At 37.5% G+C, this 25,507-nt stretch overlaps 2 protein-coding genes across 5 annotated transcripts in view; one reads left to right on the top strand and one right to left on the bottom strand.

Annotated features, from left to right (window-relative positions):
• Positions 1–317: 317 nt before the first annotated feature.
• LOC111658916 (isoaspartyl peptidase/L-asparaginase) lies at positions 318–6,399 on the bottom strand. Of its 4 annotated transcripts, XM_087175429.1 has the most exons (8): positions 6,330–6,399; positions 5,978–6,162; positions 4,848–5,044; positions 2,853–2,995; positions 2,444–2,607; positions 1,973–2,091; positions 1,643–1,753; positions 318–1,137 (listed from the first exon to the last, which is right to left on the bottom strand). In XM_087175429.1, exons 3-8 carry the CDS (start codon positions 5,032–5,034, stop codon positions 929–931), a joined length of 933 nt encoding a protein of 310 aa, XP_087031555.1. In that variant the 5' UTR covers positions 5,035–5,044; positions 5,978–6,162; positions 6,330–6,399; the 3' UTR covers positions 318–928. The 4 variants fall into 4 exon arrangements, with proteins under 4 accessions (XP_087031555.1, XP_023267394.1, XP_023267395.1 ...); XM_023411626.2 differs by lacking the exon at positions 5,978–6,162 and having other exon boundaries at positions 6,223–6,359; XM_023411627.2 differs by lacking the exon at positions 5,978–6,162 and having other exon boundaries at positions 6,330–6,356.
• Positions 6,400–11,686: 5,287 nt separating this feature from the next.
• khdrbs2 (KH domain containing, RNA binding, signal transduction associated 2) overlaps positions 11,687–25,507 on the top strand; it is a 65,140-nt gene continuing 51,319 nt past the window's right edge. The window contains exon 1 of the mRNA XM_023411638.2: positions 11,687–12,069. Within this exon, the coding sequence (XP_023267406.1) occupies positions 11,979–12,069 (91 nt within the window). The 5' untranslated portion in view covers positions 11,687–11,978. The remainder of the gene's footprint in view (positions 12,070–25,507) is intronic.

Genomic DNA, 25,507 nt, shown 5'->3' with positions numbered 1-25,507 from the left:
GGTGTTATTTAGGTGCTATAAAGACATTAAATTGGAAATATCCAGTTTTTAAAAATGAAATACACCATGTGAATAATTCAGAGCTGCGCTCATATCTTACATTACAGTGGGAGCAAATGCTCATGCTATCTCATTCTAATTCTGAATCAGTTTTATTAACAGCGACTGTCTCTGGTTGAGCAGCCATTGTTTCAAAGGATGAAGCCAGGCCAACAATGCTGCAGGCCTAATAAAGTGGAAGCTCATCAATGAGGCTATTTTATGTTAAAAACAAAAGTGCACTCGAGGTGCTTAAAGAGCACTGAAAACCAAACAACTTGTGATGGAACTGAATGACCTTTAGTGAAAAACAATGTCAGATAGATTTCACAGACATACAGCACTTCCATCAGTTAATCAGCTCAGATTGAAGAGCTCATTTCATTAAGTGCTAATCAAAGAAATAATTACTAAAATGGGAGCAACTGTCCCATCCCACCTTGAGGACGATAGTTTTCTGTCCTACGGTCAGAATGAAATACTCACAGACTGAATACTGACATACAGAATACTTGATGGTCCATCAAATCTGAGAAATAACACTTGCACAGATACACCTCTTTTTGCATATGCAGTATGCGATAAGAAAAACTAGTCAAATGTATGGATTAGTTGCTCCAGTGACTGAGTCTCAAGACTGTAATATTTATCTTCTCAATCTTTTACAATTTATGTTTCACAGCACATATGAAGAGTATGTAGCTTTAACATCACAGAGTAGACAGAAGAAAACACTATTAATTAAATGTAGCTACAGACAACAGTAGCTAATATCCACCATGTCAGACCAAGTGATCCAAGTGAATTAGTAGAAAACATATGTGAAATACAGTTCCCTATTATACTGCTCAGTACAATGTTTAATAAGGACAAAAAGCTGTTAAACTTCTTATGTGGAGAACTGCTCTTTTAACCTCTTATTTGGATCTAATCCATACCACAGAACATCACTTTCCACAGCTGCCCAAGCCATCCGCTCTGTGGTAAATGTGGCTGCCCACTGCCCCGATGGAGAAACCACAATTGCACCTCCTGCACCTCGAACGCGGTCTCCCATGTACTGCAGAGACAACTGTGAAGCATCTGCTACTGATTTACCTGCATGAGGGAAGAAGAAATTATGAAAATAAATTAAAATATTAAAATTTGTTTGCATATCCAAATTTGTTTGAAAATTACCCCTGAGCTAAATTCACGCCAAAGTTGCAACTCTAACCGGCTCCTCAATTAATATCCTTGCAAATTCTTACCCTACTCCAAAAATGATTTGGAGATAGATTTTAATGAAACCTTAATAATAAATTTGCAATGTTTATTCACATAAATAATTGTATGTGAATGTTTTCCAGTAATTAATAAAAAGATTTTTTTTTACCCAAACAAAGAATCTTTCATTTTCAAAAATGAATTACCTACAGTAAGTTTTCACTTTCTTGCTACCAAATTTTGATTCTGTGTAGAATTAATATAGTTCTATCACATCTGTGAATGAATGATTATCCCTGAAAACACAAGTAGTGACATCAAATTATATCAAGGTCAGATAAAGTCGGACCTATGTGACTTGTCTTCATGCAGAAAGTGTGAAAGCCTGATAGTTTACCTTGTTCTATCTGTGAGAGAATGAGTCTGGCCAGTGTAACTTTAAGAATGGACTCTCCATGACCGGTACAAGACACTGCACCACTAAAGTTGTCTGCATATCCTCCACAGCCTTATTTCCAAGAGAGAGCATGAAAAAACAAAAACATTGAGTCATATCTTAAAAACTAGTCATGACATAAATTAAACTCAAGTTGTGAATATAAATCTTATAAACTTAACTTGTTTGGATAGAGCAATTGTAATGATAATGACCTCAAACATAATTTATTCTGCAGCTGACAGTGTATAAGGTGCTATTTGAGAAAACATATAAAAAATAAAGTTATACCAATAATCGGAGAGTCTCCTACTCTGCCAACCATCTTATTTCTGATCCCTCCAGTTGATGTTGCACATGCAACATTACCAGCACAGTCCACAGCCACTGCACCAACAGTATCATGGGCCCTAGAATGAAAAAAAAAAAAAAATCTATATTGTCCTGAGAATTGCTGTAAAAGAAAAAGCATGCAATATGCAATGTACCACCACATGCCATCACGTTTGGCATAGTATATGAGCTAATCTAGAGCTGTGCCTCTACACTGCAAATGAACAGCACATCAGTTTAAAGATAGGGCGAGCACACCAGTTATTCTGTACAGTAGAGCATTTATATTTAATAGTGCGCATTAACTCTATTTCAAGATACTGTCAGGCTATTCAGGCTGAAAAGATGCTGTATGCGTAGAGATTTATTAGGACATTAAAGTCCAGACAAGAAAGTGTCAAAATAAAGTGAAATACTGCAGATACCTACCAGTGAGAGTTGAAATCTTCCATTACGCCAGTGACATAATTCTTGTGTTTCTCCCACTCTTTCCTCTCATACTCAGTCACCAGTGTCTCAGTGGGAATTGTGGCTATACCAATGCTCTCCGCAAACATGTTTGCACCTCTGCCTGTCAACATGATGTGGGAAGTCTGAGGTTTTCCATGGCAGCCAACATGTAAGAAAATGTTAAAAGAGAAAATGTATTTTATGACAGACATTCTCATTGATGTGTATAACCAGTCAGCTCATTGTACACAGAAGCTGTTTGCTATTAGAAACATTTGTAAAAAAAAAAAAAGGATCCAAATCAGTAGTCACAAATCAGTGCCAGTGAGTGTCAGTGATCTCCTACTGCTTCTTTTCAAGAGAAACTAAAGAGTGTTTAGGATGACACCTTCTCCATCACTGCCCGTGCCAGCGACACAGGGTTGGCAATGTTCCTGACACAAGACACCGCGCCGCTGGCAAGTGTGCTTCCATCCATGATAATGGCATCCAGCTCCACTTCTCCATCAGTATTTAGTGCTGCTCCATGCCCTATAATTAAATGTCACAATCAGTAAATAACTGCAACAATGGCTCAGACAAACATTTGATGCAGGTGTTCTCACAGCTAACAGTGCTGGGAATCAAACTGGAGGGCCTTAGCCGGTGCTTAGCAACTAAATAAAGTCTAACAACAGACAACAATGGAAAGTGAATAGGAATATGTTTTCCTTCTAACTTTGTCTGCTGAGGTTATTTAAGATTGTATTTGTTTTGTATGTTGGCAACTTTGGTTTAAGGATGTTAAGAATGTGAACCTTAGGAAAGCTGCTGACCTGTGGGGGGGCAGGATACCAAGGAGACAATCACACATCTGGGTTTTATGGTTATATTGTTGTTTAGGAGTTTATCTACATCCCTGCAGAGATTTAGTGATGCACTCCCTTCCAGGAGGATGTAAGCAATAAAAGTGAAACACGGAGGGAAAGGTCTTGAGGTTAACAGATGATAGTTACCGTACCCAGATCAGTTTAGGATATAAGCAGCACAAGTTCTGTCATTCAGTGAGAGACTTGGTGTATTTGCACCAGATCTGTCCTTTGTGCACAAATAAACCAGCCAAACTGAAGTGTTGACTTGTTGGTCTGATTTGTACACTTTTTCATCTTTCGGTCTCGAGAAATCATCTTTTCAGGTTAAAAGCTATGTTTATCAGTTACCATCTATGCAGTTTTACTTTGCCTGCTCCATCCTCACAAATCCACAGGGCCGTGACAATGTAATACAAAAACAGCACTAATGACTGATACAGTGTTCATCCTGACAGAATACTTTGTAAGATATGCATCACTGTGCTTATAATTCTTTACACTGAATCATTAATAACTAGAATTACCACCTCACAGTTGTATGGCTCTGTCATTCAGACTAGCTTCAGATTACATCCCTGTTTGTCAAGAGTCATATAGAAATATTAACCATTTGTCATAATTGCTTTGCATTCTGGTTGGTGGGTTTGTAGCCTTATTCTGATTGGTTGATTTGTAGCTGCCTTCTGATTAGTGGACTGTGCCAATCAATCAGAACATGACCTTTGACCTTTAACCACCAAAATCTAATCAGTTTGTTTTTGAGTCCAGGTGAAGTTTGTACCAAACTGGTAGAAATTCCTTCCAGCGTTACTGAGATATCCCGTTCACAAGAATGGCTGCGGCCCTTGCTGCCGCTGGCGTGAAGGCATAAAAATTACACTCACAATATGTCAGTGGTCATGGTCAAGACCCTAAAGTGAACATTATTCACATATATATTCATTTTACTTTAAGTTCAAGTTATACCCCGAAGATGTGAATGTTAATTTAAGCAGGAGAAGACTGCAACCTTGTATGCTACCTTCTTTTTTTAGCAAGTTTAAGCCGACACTTAAACAGTATGTATCTCACAATTTGTGTGGATTGTGCTTAGGGAGCAAATATAATATATATCAGACAAGACAGATTCGTTTATAGACATAATCTAAAATGTAGATTCGATCTTTGTGCAGATTCCATCTGGGACTAAAGCTGGATTATGAAAATAAGCCCCATAATCAGGAGCATCACATCTGATGACCATAATCATCATCATCCAGATTCTTTAAGAAGTCTAAATGGATGTTGGCATCACCACCAGCAGATGGAGACAGAGCACAACAGACAAAGATGACTGCATTAATGAAGAAGGGGGCGATCAATGACTGGCTCCTGTGTGGACAGCTTGGGGAGTTGTTGTCTTAGTTGTTTTTTGATGTTTTTTTTTTTTTAACTGGCAAGAAAAGTACTTGTACCAACAGCTGTGGCCTAAACAACTTTTACTAAGATCCATTCATCAGTTCACATAATACAGTAAGACGAACCCTGTGTACCTGCATTAAACACAGTGTTATCTTCCAAAGCTCTCACAGCTGCCTCAACGGCATCCACTGCATTTCCTCCTCTTTTGAACACAGAAAATCCTTCACATGCAGCAGCCTTCACTCCATCAACAGAGGCCTCGGCCAGTTCATCTGGTATGGCCCATGCCCCACCATGCACGACTACAACAGCTGACATCTTTAAGTTCCTGCAGGGAAAAAAAGACAAAGTCATTTATGGAGTTTGACAAAAGTTATAGCTGAGGAAACATTGGTTATGTAATATCCACACAGTCTTCTCTGTGCCTTTGCGACTTAGTTACACTTTTACAAGACCTTGAATCAACAATATAAACACCAAATTTGTAGTGTTCTATTTCATTTAGAATTGGCTGAGAGCAATGCACAAAATACAATTTAAGAAGAATTATCAAAACAGTAAAAAAAATACAATGAAGCAACAAATGTTTTAATTCAAAATTGTACTAATTCAAAATATGTGGAAAGGCCCTTTTAGGACACTCTGACAACCTTTTTATTTATTTGCCTTGTACATTTAAATTGGTTATGAGTAGTAATATTTACATCAGATGTAGTTCAGTTTAGATGTGAGACTAATTCAGACTTCTTTACCTGCAGCCTCAAACCTCAAGTCCAAGATCATCTTGTATGATGGAAAGCTCCAGAACAGCTAGTAAATGGACCTTGTCAACTGCTGTTTTCAAGGTCAAAAGTGACCTGTGAAATTCAGTTTCTAAGCAGAGCAACTATATTTTTCATGCATAAATGTATTTTTAGCTACTTTTATAGTGTTTTCTGCTGCCGCTTTTAAATCAACACACTCACTATTTTCTAGCTTCTTGTTCTTGCAATTGATCTAATGATTTTCATTAATATTACTGATATTTTTTTTCTCTCCTTTCCACTTCCTTTCCATCTTCTCTTAGCAAGCTTTTACTGCTCATAATGAACCCCATTAGCCCAGGTAAATAAAATATAAACATATACTTTAGTTTGGTGCGTTACTCAGTATAACATAGAGACATTTATTCAAGTGAGTATTTATCGGCAATAACCAAGCCATAACACTTAATGGCGAAAGCAGCTTTGAACCATCAGTTGCATTTACATGCAGGCTACACCTTCATAATTAACTGTAGTGCTATTGGCATTTCTCCCAGTTAAGGCTCTGAGTTTGTGTGTGCTGGATGATTTCTTCGGTCATCTGGGGAAACATTCAGCAGATTCCTTCATGTTTTCCAAGAGCTGATTTGACTTCACCACTGAACAGCAGGACACGTGTGAAACCCCTCCGGCAGTGTGAACCCTATGGAGCAGTCGGCAAAAGGACATTTGTTCGGCGCAGTAAACAGATGTCAACACTTACTTGTCTGTTATTAAAGTCCAACAGCTGGCTGAGTCACGCTGTACAGATGTTAATTAAACATCAAACATCCCAATCTTCAAGCTTCAGAAACCCTCCGCCATACTCACGTGGTTCTGTGGGACTTGACAAGTGTTTTGCTCCCCTTCGCCGGCCACTTGCGGCCTCACACTAATGTCAAGTCTAATATAATCCAAGATCCGACTTCCCGTACAACCTTTCAAAATAAAGTTCGTGTTGACCAATTTGATGGACCTTGAGAACAACCGTCTTAGAGGGTCAGCGTAAAAGTATCAATTGTGTGTTTTCCAGATGTTCTTTGCATGAATAAGCACAGTGCACCCCTTCACTTTTTTCACATTTTGTTATGTTGCAGCCTCATGCTAAACTCCTTTAAATTAAATTTGTTTCCCTCATCAATCTACACACAATGCCTGATAATGACAAAGCACACACAGCAAACACAGGATCCAAGAAATTTAATAGAGGAAAAAATGAAATATCACATTGACTTAGGTATGCGGCCCTTTACGCAATGTTTAATTGAAGCATTACTGCCTTGAGTCTTCTTGGGTATGACATGACAATCTTTGTGTCTTCTCTAAAGATCCTTGGATGGGGACGTCCGTGGGCATCCATTTTCAGGTCTGCACAGAGATGTTCAATTCGCGTTCAAGTCAGGACTCTGGCTTGGCCTCTCAAGGACATTCACAGCGTCATCCCTAAAACGTCCCTCCTGTGTTGTCTTGGCTGTGGGCTTAGGGTCATTGTCCTTTCAGAAGGTCAACCTTCGGCCCAGTCTGAGGTCCTGAGTGCGCTGGACCAGGTTTTCAGTAGGGATATGTCTGTAATTCCCACAATCATGTTTTCCCACAACCGTGCAGTCTCCCCATGATGCTGCCACCACCATGCTACCATGCTTCACTGTTGGGATACTTTCACTGAGGACAGTCTTCCGTCTGGCTGGACCAGTGGAGCGTCGTAGTGATGGTTATCCTTCTGGAAGTTTCTCCCATCTCCACACAGGATCTCTGGAGCTTTTTTTGTCAGCTGTGAGACCTTATAGACAGGTTGTATCTTTCCAAATCATGTCCAATCAACTGAGAGAATCTCAGGGTGACTCCAATCAAGGTGAAGAGGCATCTCAAAGATGATCAAGAGAAATGGGAGGCACCAGAGCTAAATGTCAAGTGTCATAGCAAAGGGTCTGAATACTTACGTCAATGTGATATTTAAGTTTTTTCCTTTTGAATAAATTTGTAAAAATGTCTAAAATTCTGTTTTTTCGCTTTGTCATTATGGGGTATTTAGTTTAGATTGACAAGGGAAAAAAATGAATTTGAATTGAATCTAAACAATAATAGCCTGAGGCTGCAACATAGCAAAATGTGAAAAAAGTGAAAGGGTGTGAATGCACCATTTGCTGTCATACTTATTCATGTAAGGGCAGCTATTGTTGAGGACTGGAAAAAACAAAGGCATAAAACAAAAATTCAACAGTTGACCTAAAAAGCTGAAGCTTATCTACCATGGACCAGTCATAATAAGCCTCTACAAGTAGGCCTGATTAACCTGCTTGAGATGTGTCCCATCAGGTAATACACACCCTTTGCTCTTGTTCTACCTGATCAATTATCTCTAAAAAAAACTAAAATCACCCCAAGTACACAACGGACATGGCTTCAAAACAGAACATCTTTTTTTTTTTTGAGTATAGAGAATAAATTGCAAATCATATTAACAGGACTGCAACTGCCCCCCTAAAACAAACAAACAAAACAACGTCAACAACAGAAACAAATAAACATATAGCTTATAGGGTGTGTCCCCCAGGCGGCTTCCTATTTTAGTTTACAGTTCACACTTTGTTGTGATTATGTTGTACAGGTCAGAGTTGTTTTACAATCTTATTTTGAAAAAAAAAATTAAAAACACATTTTTGGAAGCATCTGCCCAGCTTGATGAAGGCAGGGCTAACTGGGGGCGAAAAGAGGACAGAGTTTATCAGTTGGCCAAGCAATCACAATGGGCATAGAAAAAAGCCTTTCAGCAGTGGTCACATAATTATCACCACCTCAAGTTATATGTAAATAGATCAGTAAACTTCCATGTTCTGGGGGGGGGTTTACAAATTTGAAATGATTGTTGGTATTTGTGTCCAAAGCAAAAGATTGTTAAGCTTGTTAATCATTGATCTCACACTGCAGCTTCAGGCAGGAAACGTGACTTGGGTAATAAATAAAAATTTTACAGAGACAACTTGGTATTCACCATTCACACGCATAATAAAACAGCTGTCTTTAGTGATACATATAGTTACAAATCTTAGCACATACAAAAAGTGTTAAACTACACCAGCCCCTCGATTGTGCCAGAAATGAAGGAATGAGTCATCATCACACCCTCCCTGCATAACAAAATACACACACAATGTGATTTATCATCTTCACACCAAATAATGCAAGTAGATCAGTAAACACACACAAGGCAAATACATACTGAAAATGAATTGCCACACTATGAAACATCATGTATTTAACCTTTGAAAGGCTTATCTGCACATGGATGTAGCAGTGAAATGTGTAATGTTGCAGTTTGACCACTAGAGAGCTGCAGGAATCCATGAAATCCTAGTTTAAAAACTTGTAATATTTCCAGTACCTATACAGAAAACTGTCTAAGTTAAAATGTAAGTGTCAATCACAATACTGCTACATGCAACAGTCTGATAAAAGTCTTCTCTCTGCAACGACATACATCACTGTACAAGCTATTTTCCCCAGCCGTATTCTCTTTCTTTCAATGTTAGGCTGAAAGACTTTATGTCTGTTTTTTTTCAGTCTGCCTACTTTAGACCGGAGCTACAACCATACTACAGGATTACAAGATTAAACCATATTAATAGTCATAATCAACATCATTAACAACTGTAACGGCAGCAAGATTATGAATCATTTTATTGAATAAAATGACATCAGTGGAGGTCCAGCAAGCATTAAACGCAAAGACAGTATGGCTGACATGAATGAAGTCACTTGCTTTAGGCTATGAAGGAGAAAAAGAAGTTGTGCTTCGTTTCAGAGAGAAATGAATCGTTAATTTAAAATATTGCGAGGACATGCAAGTATGAAGTTGTACTCTTTCGACCACTTCTAGGGATGCATGGTATTCCCAAATATTTATACAGACGTAGAGAGAAAAAAAAAGTTTGTTAATAAAATAGTGTCTTTAATAGAAATTAAAACAAACCAACATGGGTAATCTACATATCATATGATATTTTAGTCTCCCAAACAAACAGTAACTTCATACTTCATACTCATGTCAAGACACTATAGGTCAACTGAAGAAAGGAGTCGTAAAATTTAGAGCAATGAATAATGACAACATGCTCACACAGTCACTAAAATTAGATTTAGAATAATTAATGATCTGTGCACATCCACAGACTTTGAAATTGTATAATTTATCTAAATTTTTATTGACATGGTCAGTCCCTGATGTGTAGTAGAGCACCTCTAAAATACCAATGTTCACCTGTAGCCCCACAGTCTTTATGATTCTGATCAGTGCAGTCTGAATCATCTCTAAAGGTCAAGTAGAGCTAGAATCGGTCATTCACCAGCTTCTTCTGCTCAAAACTCATTTGTGAGTAAGTAAGTAAAGCAGCCAGCATGCTGTGCTGCAGATAAGTGCAGGATTCCAGTCGATATCATAGCTGTAAGAGGGGCATTATGAGATGCAAACGTTCATGCTTACATTGCTGACACTGCTGACACTGCTTTGTAAGGAGCTAATGAAGCGTTCACTTGACATTAAAACTTCTTTAAGGTAGTGTCCTGTAATTCACTTCCCAAGCATAAAAGGCTCTTCTTGACTTGACCCCTGCGAGGAACAATTAAGCCGTCTCAAATCATTTAGAGGGCAGGAAGTGAAAATCATTACATTATTCTACATTACTCTGACTCTTGTGCTGGGATTGCAGCTCTGCTCTTTTACCCAGCCAGCATACAGTACATGACCTGCAGAACATCTTATTGCATCAAAGGGCATTGTGTAGGTACAGTACACATATTTGCTTCACTCTGAAAAGAAAACAGATTACAGTTTGTCACATTAGAAAGAAAATATTGTGTTGTTTTTATTGAGAGTTAACCAAAAGGACTGCATATTGCGATGGGATTGCAAGTTAATAACGTAACTGTGTGAGAAAACAAATGAGCGATATTCTCAAATACTTCTACATCAGCCAAAAGTCAAATCCCCAGCAAACAGGAAACATGAAATGAGAGCACTGATGTTGCTCCCCTCCTTTCCTGTGGCCATAAAATTCAGTTCAAAAAGGTTCTCGTTGGGCATCATTTTGCAGAGCTTTTCAGGCAGATGCCAAACAGTGATTTAATAATACCGCTAAATTTCTTTGTGAAGTGTTAAACAGAGATGTGGGAGTAGATCAGGTTCTGTGAGGCTGCGAGGGCGGACTGAAGAGAGCACACAGCTAAAGAAAGTAATTACCTGATGTTGTTTCCTGCTCCCTTTCATTTGGAAGTACATGTCATGAAAAACATTTTATAGCTTCAGAAATGCTCGTTCTCCACATGTGCGACCAACATCAAGAGAGGTCTGAGTCATGCAGGTGTTGTTCAGCACCATGGACAGACACACAGAAGCCACAACTGAACTCTTTGTTTGTACCTCAGGCTACAAAGCCAGGGGCCACAGAACCACAGTGCATTGTTCATTATGACAGAAGAACACACTGGAGTGAACTTAGCAAAACTCTAATTGAAACTCACAGGCCACCATACATTGGCTGAATCGAGAAAGTAATTGGATAAGGTACGTTTGGCGTTGATAAGCTATTATCTCTCACTAGTATGACGTTACTGATTTAGCTATAATTAATCTTTGTAATATCAAAGTCAGTTATAATTTAAGCTCATCTGATTGCCTTTCAAAATCTCCTGATTAAAAATATAGTATATATCTTGATAATATGCTTACAAGGACTTAGAGGGTGGCTGGCACTGAATGACGACTTACAATGGCCTATAATGGTTTAACTATGGGTCAATTTCTGTTTTAACCCATTCAAGCCACACAACATTTACAGTTCTGTTGCACAGTATTCTTAAATGCAATCACTTGCTTTTTTTTCCATAAGTGACTATTTTCAGCATAGGCTCCATCATAAAACTTTTAATAAACCGACTGAATCTGCATTTTGGAGGGATTTTTTTAATTTTATTGTAGGGACCAATATGAGCCCCGACCAATCGCAACCTCAACTTTTTTTTTTAATCCATTCCCTCCGAGCACATCATCCAATTGGTATGCACTCAGCGGGTACCGTCTTTGTTTTCCAGCAGCGCCAGTCCCAGAATATGGCCAATAATGCTTGTGAGGGGCGGGGAGCAGCGCGGTCTGCAGACCCAGTGAGTCTGAGAGTCTGGCGGGGTGCCGAGGAGAGGTAGCGGTGGCAGAGATGGGCTCACACATCTGAATCACTACTCACCCTCCAGTCAAGCATCTTGAAAACCTAAAGGACGACTAGTTTTTTTTTTTACCATTTTTTTTTCTTTTTTTTTCTTTTTCTTTTTTTTTTTTTTTGGAGGGGGTTTTTGCTTGTGGTGCTCATTAAGACCGGCAGAGTGAAGCTACCAAAAGCAGGAGCGGGAAGGTTTATAGTTGCATTCCGACGCTCAGCAGTCCTGTGGTCTCACCTGCTCCGCCCGGAGAAGAGGTCCGCTTTGATAATAATGCATCCAGATAAGTACTTACCTGAATTGGTGGCCGAGAAAAACAGCTTGGATCCCTCCTTCGTGCACGCAGTGCGCCTGCTTGCAGAAGGTAAGTCAGGTATTTCTAATCTACTCTTAGCGTTGCAGACTTGTTTCTGAGTGGCACTCACCATGTTCCCTTGCAACTGAAAACACCATTGCATTGCATTTTGAAGAAGTACAATAACCTTATGTGAGTTTATATTCTCACACACTGCCCTTGACTCTTAATGCGTTTTATTGTCGACACTGCTCTTTGGCTCCAGTGCTGAACTTTTCTGAGGCTTTTCCACCATCAAGTGGAGAAATCCAGTGAGCACAGAAAGTGAAGTGTATGCAAAGTCAGAGAGTCATTTCCTCTTATTCTAACCCTTCGCCCTACAAGGTCAGGCACCAGCACAAAAAATAATGTGGAACTGTTCATAGAGCAGTTCTCCTTGACCTCAGGGTGAAAATTGTGAAAGGACTAATCACCTCACTTGTATGATTGACTGGATTTAAAGGGTGTTAATCCTGAAATACCTACATTTTAGCTATTTTTTCTGTTCTCTACTCAGCATCCGGTAAGATCAGGAATTCATATGAAATGTGTGTACTATCATAATTTCTTTATCAGAAATCCTCCTTGAGTTCTCTTGCTAAAAACAATTAAGCAACACTGACCAAATATCATCATCAGGCCTGATATTTTGAAGAACTCTACCTGAGACACACTGTAGGCTGAAATGTGATTCAGACTGTTTAATGAACTCCTCATTTAGCATGAGAGTCATATTCTCTTTACGCCAACACTGTCATCAAGGTCACAGGAGGGAGTCGCTGCCATTGGGACAGATGTTCTACAGGCTTCCCCTCTGACTTAATGTCACTGTTTGTCCAACAGGGCAGTATAATCAAGTCCAGCCTGCAGCATATAAAGTGCCTCTTCATACTGCAGGTAGCCTTAGTTTTATTCACATACTGAGGCTGTGTCACTTTTGATAGAGAACTTATCACCCGCTAAGCAAACACAAGAACGCAGCTCAGCTCATCCATTCTAGACATGTAACTTTTCCATTTCTCCAGTGCAAATCTAGACTCTGTGCTCTCTCGCGGTGATTCGTTTTTACTGCACAAGGCAGGTGGAAGTGTGATCCTAAAAATAACACTAATAAAGGTGTGAGTGAATCAATATTCTTTTATTCTGGTGTCATAGAGGCATGGGTGCTCAGCGCAGATGGGCTTACAGGGCACCGCTTACAATAGAAAACTAACAGGTATGCTATCCTAGTATGAAAACATAGTATAACAGATGTATTAATCTCATACGTATTAATCAGTCAAATTCAGATTTAAAGAGTCTTAAAATAACACAAAACCGTTTTTGGCACGTTTGTTAAAAGGGGTGAAGTCAAGCTGTATGTTAGATTAATATGCTGTGATTGGGCACGGTGTTTATGCTCTGGCGCTGCTTCCCGCTTGAGCTGAAATGTGTTGATGAGACACCTGACAGTCCCGCGCTTGTCGCTGACTGTGATGCAGATGGGATCATCTGTCACACGGTACACTTTGCCAGATTTACTCAGGGCTGAGTCACATAGCCAGGATACAAACAAAAAAATAAAATGTTGGCCACAGGGAACAGCAGTTAGCATGTTAAAATGGTGTTGTGTACTGACTTTTTAAAAAAAATTCCATTTATATATTTATTTCATTCAGTCCAATCAGTTTTTGTGAACTACCAACAGATACACTTGCACTTCACTTGCAGTTCCCCATAATATGCGATACAGCACACAACACACAATGAACACTGTAATACTTTGCAATAGAAGAGCATGCATTTCCCTAAAAAGAATTTGCAAGGTCAACCCAGAAAACTGCGTTCATCATACACAATAGGGAACAATCAATATAATAAACTGTCAGTTCAGTCAGTCGTAACGCGAAAATGTTCAGCATAATCAGCTGTGGGCCAGTGTGTGAAATAATGTTCATAATTTTAACCACCGTCACACAGTTGCTGTCCTCTCCGTCAGTCTATGCTCATGTATAACACAGAATCCTGCATATCAACGGACAGCAAGATAAACTGCATTTACAGATTTATAGATTCACAGCTATTTATCACTGAATAGCAGAGCATGTAATCCTGCATTATTCACATCGTGCACAATAAACAGCACAACGTGGCCTCAGTTAACAGCTCCTTATTTATGAAATTATGAATTAGTTATGTGTTTAAGTTATTGTTGCCTCCAAAATCATTTGTCTTTCTTTAAGCAGATTTAAAGCTGTTTGGGGGCAAAGCTCTCGCAGGTGGTGGGTGGGGATAATTCTCTGTGTGAGCTTCTTATTTTCTTTGATAGTGAAAGTAATAATAAAACACTGAAGATTATGTGAATAACTTCATCATATATATATTATATATTAATATTCAACACTCTTCAGTCTTCCCACTTTCCCTTAAAAACTGTTCCTTCTTGGACTCAAACCAGCTCATCTCACTTAATGATTGCTCAGATTGACACATAAAAGTAAATTCCTTCATGTGTTGCACTTCAAGTTGCCTCTGACTAAAGAACTGCGCAGTTGTTTTAAAAGTGGGTTGAAGTTAGAGACAAGAAAGGGAAGCCTTTAATAGATCCCAGAGGTTTTCTTTGCAATACTCGCCTACATACACGCCACGTAGCTCTGGCTTGCCGTGAAAACCAATGGGATTCCTAATAAGGTGAAAAGCAGACAGGGAGGCAGTGAGACGTCTACATGGAGAGGAATATTGGTTAATGAGAAAAACTAAAGCAAGTGTGTGCCACTGTACATTTCCATTTCTCCACATTTTTACACATTTTACACTCACAAAATCTAGTTTACACTCTGAATAAGCATTTTGATAGGGTATATAATATTTCAAATGCCCTCAAAAGCGCTGCGAGGCACATTGACAATACAAACAAATCTTAATGAGATCTAATGGATGTAGGCTTCTCTGGATAAATGATGAGTATATATATATACTGTATATATATATATATGGATGAGGACCAATACAGAAGAACATAAGAAAATCCTTACGACAGTGTTTTCACTTATGGAAGTTCATGATTTTGCCAGTTTTAATGTCTTTAAGAGTCGTTTAGATACTTGAAGCAGCTTAAGCTCCCTGTGCAGAGTCTCCTTTTGATGTGAAACACCACAGTATGTGAGCTCAAAACACCCTTTAATCCTCCTCATATCTGGGTTTTGTACTCATCATGTTCGTTTTCTCCTTCCATTTAACCATTCCCTGAACTGTTTGAGCTCAAATTTTCACTTCGGCACCACTTTCTTGTGGTTCTCGTGTTTACATGAAGAGGAAATATTCTTAGAAAGATATTAAGTATCCAGCAGTTAATCACAGAATTGGTCATTTTAGCTGTGTGCATTGTATACTGAATGTAAAAGTCTGTGGGACTAACTCTAGGCTGATCAAAATACTCAACCAAGTGTCTGTCAAAAACCAATCTTATGCCACATTTTAGGCAATGATCCTTAAGCTTTTATTAGAATTAATCAAAGAGTGCAGGAACCTGTGCAATGGCTTTAGTCAGCCAATAACAGAGAGCAGTAATTAGAAACTGAGATGGTAAGCTTCAGTGACTGACTGTTGATATATTAATCATATTCCATACTCTGAATATGCATGCTTCAGAAAACAGTCAAAGAAAAAATACTTATTGCAAGAGCAAAGGCTTTCCTCAACACATACGTATATACACATAAAGATTGCCTGCTCAGTCAGAAGGTATAACTGAAAAAGACACGTCTTAGATTCTTACAAGTGATTTGGATGATGCTTCACCACAGAGTGCAGCTCTGTCTGGACTAGAAGGATTGATTTTCACTTAATCGCTCTCTCTCTTGTTAATAAATTGTTGCTCACATTTTCAGCGTATCCATTATGAGATGGCCTGCTCAGTATCCAGCAGTGACCCAGCTCGTAGCGACAGATAAACACCACCTCGTGTTGTATGACCTATCAAAAGGACACAAAAATTACATTTCAGGAAAGTGAGACATTACATTACATTTTCGGCATTTAGCCGACACTCTTATCAAGAGTGACTTACAATGAGAGCATGGGTCGAATAAGATTAAATTCCAAGGTCATGAGCATTTCAAGCAACAGAAATGAGTGGATGAGCCAAAGCTGCAGCACTCAGACAATAGATATTAGATATCAGATTATGTTACTGTGCCTCTTGAATGTTCACATATAACAGGAAAGTTCTAAATAAAGAAATAAGGGACAAAGAGAAATGGGATTTTTAAATCAAATCAAGCAAAATAAAGGTTGAATACAGCAGGAACAATGACATTGGATATTCAGGGAAGAAGCAAAATGACTGTCTCTATGTTTATTATGCTTCTCAAATACATGTGAATACATGTATTTAGTAAGTCACTTTCAATTCAGTTATTAGAGGCCAATCTAAAGTGACTGTCAGCCATTTGAGGTCCATTTAATCCTCTAAGACATCACAACTTCATATAGTATATTAGTGTGGGGGGGCAACTGTAAAACCAATTTATGAACCTCAATCTCCTGTTTCATCCAAAACACCAGTAACATACAACTACATTTACACAATTTTTCTCATCAAACAAGGAAATAAGAAAGAAAAAATGTTTAGATTTCCATACCAATCATTCAATGGATGAGCCAACCAATCAACCAATCAATCAGTCATGGCTCACTTCCCATCACTATACAATAATGCACTGAAACATTTGCAGAAAATGAACATCAACTGTTAAAAAATATGTGGATTTGATTGAACAACACTATGAAATGCATTGTATGACAAACCACCAAATGAAAATCAATACCACAAAAGAAGTATGGACAAAAAATTTAAAAGCATAACTTCAAGTATAGTCTAACTCGGCCCAGCTGAAACACTGCATACAAACAACATCATACAATACGACTGAAGTGAAGAATCAACCACTATTTTGAATTCTTTGCAGTGCTCTTTATTTAAATTTTCCTTTAGAGTAGTGAACAGAAAATGCACCCAAGTGTGCATCAGTACAAAATACATCACCTTTGTCCCCTTATCCACCTCTAGCTAATGTCTATTTCCTCTTTATCAAGGCCATACCTCCACCCTGCTGGCCAAATAAATAAAATTTCAGTTCGTCAAATAGCAGATAGCAGCAGTAGCTTCGGTGTCATGTAATGCCCTAAGCCAAAAGGGAGACCAAAAGTAAAGGCAAACCTGTGAAAAACATATAATGTGTACTAAACATCAGCACAGTTTCAAGCACAACATACTGCACCTATAATAATAAGCCTATATATCATAAAGATTGATGATGATGATTAAATATTATAAAGAGAAAGTGATCTCATATGTATTTAATAATGTGTTTTGAATATAATCTGTCAATCTGATCTATCGACCAAAGACAGTCAGAGAATGTTTTCTATCCTGTCTGGGTTGTACGTAAGTGGTTGTGATAAGTAGATGATTATTGAAAAACCATCATGATTAAAGTGTACGTAATTTGCTTGCTTTTTAATACGTAATTTGTATGAATAACAATTACTTTCTGCCTTAACTTTCCATTCCATTCGGCAGAGAATTTGAGGATGGCATTATAATTAGATTGAAAATTTAATACTTTATCACTGTGTCAACGGCTGAATGCAATTTACCTCAGTGCAGCTAGTTAAAAACGCATAAACAGCATGTGGCCAAACAGTGGTGGTGCATATTTCCAACCCCATGCATTTAAATGTGTCAGTCCAGAGTGAAAAAGGTCAAAGCTAATTGCACGTCTCATAGTGCTCCCACCTCCCCCCCAAACAGGGCCACTCTGCCCAGGGGAGAGCCACTACTCCCCTTACAAGCAATCAATTATTGGAGAGTAAATCAGACTAGTGTCACTAAAAGGCGTATGTATAACATACCAATTTCCTTAAGGTATATCGACCGTTATCACTACACATTTTTTACTTTTCACATGTCAATTCACACCACGTAATATATTTACTGACTAACCCCTAACCTTCCGCTTAAAGGAGCTATTTGGAAGTTTCGCTATTGCTGCATAGCTAGCATTAGCATTAGCATCAACATTAACAACTTACCAGTCTAGAAGAAACTTTGCGAGTTCAGCATCAATCTTCAAGTGGAAAGCAACACCAATGTTCACTCTTGTCTCTATCACGTCTTTTCTTCTACTGAAGTTAGCACGCTAAGCAGATAGCCCTGTCAATTTCCGATAGCAACTCACTGTATAGCCTCCAATCTGCCCTGAAGACGTAGCACTGCTCAGAGGGTGTATTATAACCTCTTGTATTGTAAATGCAACAATGGCTGAAACTCTTATGAAGCCACAATCACCACCACCTTCTCCCGGAAAAAATAGCCCAAATACAAATAGCCCTTTTAACTTTAACCCTAACCAAAACCGTGTTAAATAACATTTATAAACCTCAAAATGCATAGACATGACGCGTGAAATATGTCCCAGAAAGTTACTTGCTATTGAAACCCAATTCCTTGATAACACAAAGAGTAATTAGATTGATTCATTTTTGCTCCCATTGTGAAGTCTTTATTGTAGATATACAATTCACTAGGTAGGAGAAATCAGTGAATAATTTACAGGCTAATGGCAGCACTTGACGAAGCCTTTGTTCTTTGACTTCTAACTGCAGTTGGTGTAACTGCCTACAGTGCAGTGCAGTAAAACGTATAAAATAATAATCACTCAATTCAGTATTGACTGAATTTCAAGCTTCAAAAAAACCTTAAAATAAACTAATGGAAAAGTGCAGTTGAGCTGTAACTTACCAAAATCAGCCCAAAGCCAAAATACTTGCATCTAAACCACATACTGTATGTTTTTCTACTATCTGCAGTATTTCTGTACTGCTCGTCAGTCAGTTTGCAGGTTCTTCAAGGTTCCATTCTTTCAGCCAGCTTAGAAAGAGTAAAAAAAAAGGGAGGATGCTTACTGGATGCATTATTTGTCTACACAGAGCACATGTCAAATCCCAGGACATCCTCAGTTTGCTCTATTGTGCGTGATTAGGTTCATCTTCATGCTCTGTTTTGTCACATCAAATCCCTCTGTGGCATGACAGTGCAGGGGTGTGGAGATTAATCAAACCTGTGTTCTAAGGTATTAATTTTGATAGGATTCATAATGGTGAATCATTTCATCACGGTTTGGCTGAATTTTCATGTGTGAATTTACCATGGATTCATGTTACTCTGTTGACCCATCAGAAAAAAAACACCATCAACCCCCTGGCAGAGTAGTAAGAGACAAATTGATCTCACCAACATCATCTTAGAGTGGAGAGCACACACATTTTACAAACAGCCTCTTTTCAGCATGAGAATAAACTGCATGCTGTAGTGGTGTGGACTGTATGGCAAACAAAATCTTACATCTAATAAAGTTACAATGTGAGGGTAAACAGCCAAGCAGTAAGCATATTATCTCCTACAAAGGATGCAGCGCCTATTCCCTTTCTTCTTATGTTATTGAACTGCATGCATGCTACTTTACACTGACAGGAGATCACTGTGAGACATTATATTTATATGTGATATTTTCTTTTTAGCGCAGTATACTGGAGCTTGTGATTTAGATTGCTGGAATTCAAGTCTGTGCACTTTGAAAGATTTAACATAATCGGTGTAACACAGTACATCACAATAAATGTATTCAAGGCATATCTCAATGGCAAAATGATTTGGTAGGTCAGCAGGAATAACCTGTTCAGAAACTAAATGTTTTCCAGTGGTGTAGCTGGTAGTCTCTGTTAATGGTGAATCAAAATGCTACCAAATCCAATATCTGAATTTAGTGATAATTCACTGTAATATATGAATACAGATTTGTGTGCATTTATTGACATTTTACTGTTGACCAGGATAAATGAACTTCAAACTGTTCCTCCGTCTGTGCTGCTGCATACGGACCAAAGCAGATGTATTTAACTTTAGCCATGGCAGGCTGACTGAGCACATTTTCTCTTTTTCAGCAAAACCTTGTCTCCTAACTCGTACAGTTGCACACAGTTATCTTGGAGCTGAAGCAGTTTGGGCAGCGCAACAGAGGGGATCAAGAGCACTAGAATAGTCACTGAGAGCGTTTTACTCATTCAGTTCCCCCAATGAGATTGTTTTCATCCAGCATGAGGACTGAAACCAGTGACCTTCAAAGCACATTCTCGCTTTTCTGATCTTTAGGATCCCGCCACTTCCTACCACGTATTTGACAACAATGATACCGGTGTGAACGCTCCTCCACATTTATGCATTGTAAGCTCATTTTCCACCTTTTCTCTCCTCTTCCATCTCTTAATCTCGCTCTCTTTCTCACACACACAATCTTCTTCTGAGTTCACTGGCAGGCAGCACAGCAGAATAAAGGTGTTTGCTATCATGCACTGTTGCAGAGTATAATCATCTTCATGGGCTATAAAAACTTCATTACTTTATTCAAATGATATGAACATGATACCCATTTGAAAGTTAAACACTTCACAATGAAAATATAACCCAAAACAAATTTTCTCCCACATGCAGAGGGGCAGAACTAATCTTTGAGGATATCAAGAAATAAATCCTTGATGAAACTGGGAACTGGGACTCCACAATGAGCACAAAAAGCAATTTTGAATCCAAAGAAGCTTTATTTTATGGTATGAGATTTACTAATTGAAATTGAAATATACTTTTTGCGTTTGTAAATTTGCATTAGGTATTGTGCCAGTGTGTTCCCTGCCACAATAAGGGGTTTGTCCATCCCCCCCCAAAATGACAACACTGATTTGACCCCTCTATTGACAGGATGCCATCATTTGTCTGTGGCTTCCAAAACCATCACAAATCAGCACTTCAAAAATAAAACTGTTTTCTGCTCTGGCAAAGCTACCAAAGTAAGTTTTGGTTCAGTTTAGGCACATAGACAACTTGGTTAAGTTTAGAGAAACATAATGGTTTGGGTTAAAGTTAATTTAAGGTTAGATGACCTTCATCATCATGGTTACAGTAATAACCACTTAGTTAACGTCAAGGAAAGATAGTCATGGTAAAAAGAAACCAAAATTGACTGTCTTTAGTATACAGGAAACAAATGGGAGTTTCCCGTGTTACAGTTTTTTGTTGATCCATCCAGCCACCCAAAGCTCTTCGGTATGTTTTATGCCTTACTATACTATGACGTTTTTATGCCTCACTACACTAAGGACCTTTAATGGGGTGGCACTGTAGAGTGGTTAGAACTGTCGTGTCACAGTGACAATATTGTGGGTTCAAACCCAGTCTTGGGATCTTTTTGTGTGGAGTTTGCATGTTCTCTTTATACCTGCATGGGTTTTCTCAATACTATGACTTTTTATGCCATTGTTAGGGACCGAGCAGATACACCATAGAGACACGGGTCTTACTACAACTACAAGAATGACAAAACGTGTCAGCATAGTACTACACCATATTAATTGAAAAATAATAAACAAATAAACTCAACAGAATTGTCAAAGTATTAATACCAAAATCCCAAACTAATAAAGACACTGCCCCCTCCCACGATGCTGGAGGAACATGGTGCAGTTCAATTTGCAATCAGTATGCCTTACTTTACTATGATATTTTTTGACATTTATGCCTTAATATACTGTGACATTTCTTGACATTTTATGCCTTACTGTACTATGAAGTTTTTTGACTTTTTATGTCTCACTACACTATGATGTTTTTATACCTCACTACACTAAGTCATCTTGACGGGTTGGCACTATAGTAGAGTGGTTTGAACTGGTGCCTCCCAGTTAAAAGGATGTCGGTTTGAACCCAGTCTTGTGATCTTTATGTGTAGAGTTTCTATATACTCTCTGTAACTTGACATTTGATGCCTTATATATATGTTATGACATTGTTTGACATTTTATGCCTTACTATACTATGACGTTTTTTGAGGTTTTTGTGCCTTACTATACTATGATGTTTTTTTTAGGTTTTTATGATTTACTATACTATGATGTTTTTTGACGTTTTTACGCCTTACTGTACTTTGATGTTTTTTGAAATATTTATGCTTTACTATACTATGACGATTTATAACATTTTATGCCGCACAACACTGAGGAAACAGGGAAAAACTGTAGTAGAGTGGTTAGAATTGTCGCTTCACAGTTAGAAAAATTTTGGTTCGACTCTAGTCTTGGGATATTTCTTTTTATGCCGTACTATAATATGACTTTCTTTGATGTTTTATGCCTTACTATACTATGAAGTTTTTTGAGATTTTAATGCCTTACTATACTATGACGTTTTTTGAGGTTTTTATGCCTTACTATAGTATGATGTTTTTTGAGATTTTATGCTGCACAACAGTGATGAAACCAGGTGGAACTGTAGTAGAGTGGTTAGAACTGTGGCTTCACAGTTAGCAAGCTGTAGGTTCGACTCTACTCTTGGGCTATTTCTTTTTATGCCGTACTATAATATGACTTCCTTTGATGTTTTATGCCTTACTATACTATGACGTTTTTTGAGGTTTTTATGCCATACTATACTATGACGTTTTTTAACATTTTATGACTTCCTATACTATGATGTTTTTTGAGGTTTTTATGCTTTACTATACTATGACGTTTTTTAACATTTTATGCTGCACAACACTGAGGAAACAGGGAAGAACCGTAGTAGAGTGGTTAGAACTGTCGATTCACAGTTAGAAAAATGTAGGTTTGAATCCATTCTTGGGATATTTCTTTTTATGCCGTACTACAATATGACTTCCTTTGATGTTTTATGCCTTCCTATACTATGACGTTTTTTGAGATTTTTATGCTTTACTGTATTATGATATTGTTTGACATTTTATGCTTCACAACACTAAGTCATTTTTAATGGGTTGGCACCATAGTAGAATGGTTTGAACCGTCGCCTCACAGTTAAAGGGGTTTGGGTCTTGGGATTTTTGTTTGTAGAATTTGTATGTTCTCTCTGTAACTTGACATTTTATGTCTTATATATAGTATAATATTTTCTGACATTTTTATGCCTTACTATACTATCAAAATTTAATGAGATTTTTATGCTTTATGCTGTTATTTAACATTTTTGTAACTTACTATAATATGGCTTTCTTTGACGTTTTTATGTCTTACTGTACTATGACGTTTTTTGACCTTCTATGCCTTTATATAATATGATGTTTTTATGCCTCACTACACTAAGGTACATTAATGGGCTGGCACCGTAGTAGAGTGGTTAGAGCTGTTGCCACACAGTGAGAAAGTCGTGGGTTCAAACCTAGTCTTGGGCTTTTTCTGTGTTTGCATGCTCTCTCTATATCTGCATGGGTTTTCTGCATACTCTGGAATTCTCCTGCATTCCCAAGACATGCACATTGTTTTTATTGGCGACTTAATGCTCTATGTTATTGAAACAGACGTTTTTATGCATAACTACTATATTATGACATTTTTTGACATTTTATGCCTTACTATGCCATGAATTTTTTTTACGTTTTTATGCCTTTCTATACTATGAATTTTTTGACATTTTCATGCCTTACTGTACTATGATATTTTCTGACGTTCGTGTATCTAGCTATACAATGTCTTTTTTTTTAGATATTTTATCCTTACTATACTATGACGTTTTTATGCCTTAATGTAAAATGTCTTTTTTTCTAAAATATTTTTGCCTTACTGTACTATGATGTTTTTTGAGATATTTTGCCCTACTATACTATGACGTTTTTTTGATGTTTATATGCCTTACTATACTATGACGTTTTTTGATGTTTTTATTTCTTACTATACTATGATGTTTTTTGAGATATTTACGCTTTACTATACTATGACGTTTTTTGAGGTTTTTATGCCTTACTATACTATGACGTTTTTTTAGTTTTTTATGCCTTCCTATACTATGACGTTTTTTGAGGTTTTTATGACTTACTATACTATGATGTTTTTTGACATTTTATGCCGCACAACAGTGATGAAACTGGGTGGAACTGTAGTAGAGTGGTTAGAACTGTCGCTTCACAATTAACAAGCTGTAGGTTTGACTCTAGTCTTGGGGTCTCTCTTTTATGCCTTATATATATATTATGACGTTTCTTGATGTTTTTATGCCATACTATACTATGACGTTTTTTGATGTTTTTATGCCTTACTGTACTATGATGTTTTTTGATGTTTATATGCCTTACTGTACTATGACGTTTTTTGACGTTTTTATGCATTACTGTACTTTGATGTTTTTGGGGAATTTATGCCTTACTATACTATGACGTTTTTTGAGGTTTTTATGACTTACTATACTATGACGTTTTTTTTGTTTTTTATGCCTTCCTATACTATGACTTTTTTTGAGGTTTTTATGCCTTACTGTACTATAACGTTTTTTGATGTTTATATGCCATACTGTACTATGACGTTTTTTGACGTTTTTATGCATTACTGTACTTTGATGTTTTTGGGGAATTTATGCCTTACTATACTATGACGTTTTTTGATGTTTATATGCCATACTATACTATGACGTTTTTTGATGTTTTTATCCCATACTATACTATGACATTTTTTTATGTTTTTATGCCATACTATACTATGACGTTTTTTGATGTTTATATGCTTTACTGTACTATGACGTTTTTTGACGTTTTTATGCTTACTATACTATGACGTTTTTTTTTGTTTTTTATGACTTACTATACTATGCTGTTTTTTGACATTTTATGCCGCACAACAGTGATGAAACTGGGTGGAACTGTAGTAGAGTGGTTAGAACTGTCGCTTCACAATTAACAAGCTGTAGGTTCGACTCTAGTCTTGGGGTCTCTCTTTTTATGCCTTATATATATATTATGACGTTTCTTGACATTTTTATGCCTTACTGTATTTTGACATTGTTTGACATTTTATGCCATACTATACTATGACGTTTTTTGATGTTTTTATGCCATACTATACTATGACGTTTTTTGATGTTTGTATGCCATACTATACTATGACGTTTTTTTTGTTTTTTATGCCTTCCTATACTGTGACGTTTTTTTTAGGTTTATATGCCTTACTGTATTATGACATTGTTTGACTTTTTATGCCTTACTATACTGTGACGTTTTTATGCCTTACTATACTGTGACGTTTTTTGAGGTTTTCATGCTTTACTATACTATGACGTTTTTTGAGTTTTTATAACTTACTATACTATGATGTTTTTTGACATTTTATACCGCACAACAGTGCTGAAACTGGGTGGAACTGTAGTAGAGTGGTTAGAACTGTCGCTTCACAATTAACAAGCTGTAGGTTTGACTCTAGTCTTGTGGTCTCTCTTTTTATGCCTTACTGTATTATGACATTGTTTGACTTTTTATGCCTTACTATACTGTGACGTTTTTTGAGGTTTTTATGCCTTACTATACTGTGACGTTTTTTGAGGTTTTCATGCTTTACTATACTATGACGTTTTTTTAGTTTTTTATGCCTTCCTATA

This window comes from Seriola lalandi, unplaced genomic scaffold (assembly GCF_002814215.2).
Source record: "Seriola lalandi dorsalis isolate HSWRI2012SDOR001 ecotype SW California unplaced genomic scaffold, Sedor1 jcf7180002054470, whole genome shotgun sequence".
Taxonomy (NCBI): domain Eukaryota; kingdom Metazoa; phylum Chordata; class Actinopteri; order Carangiformes; family Carangidae; genus Seriola; species Seriola lalandi.
The sequence above is the reverse complement of the archived record's forward strand: the minus strand, read 5'-3'. Positions and strand labels throughout refer to the sequence as shown.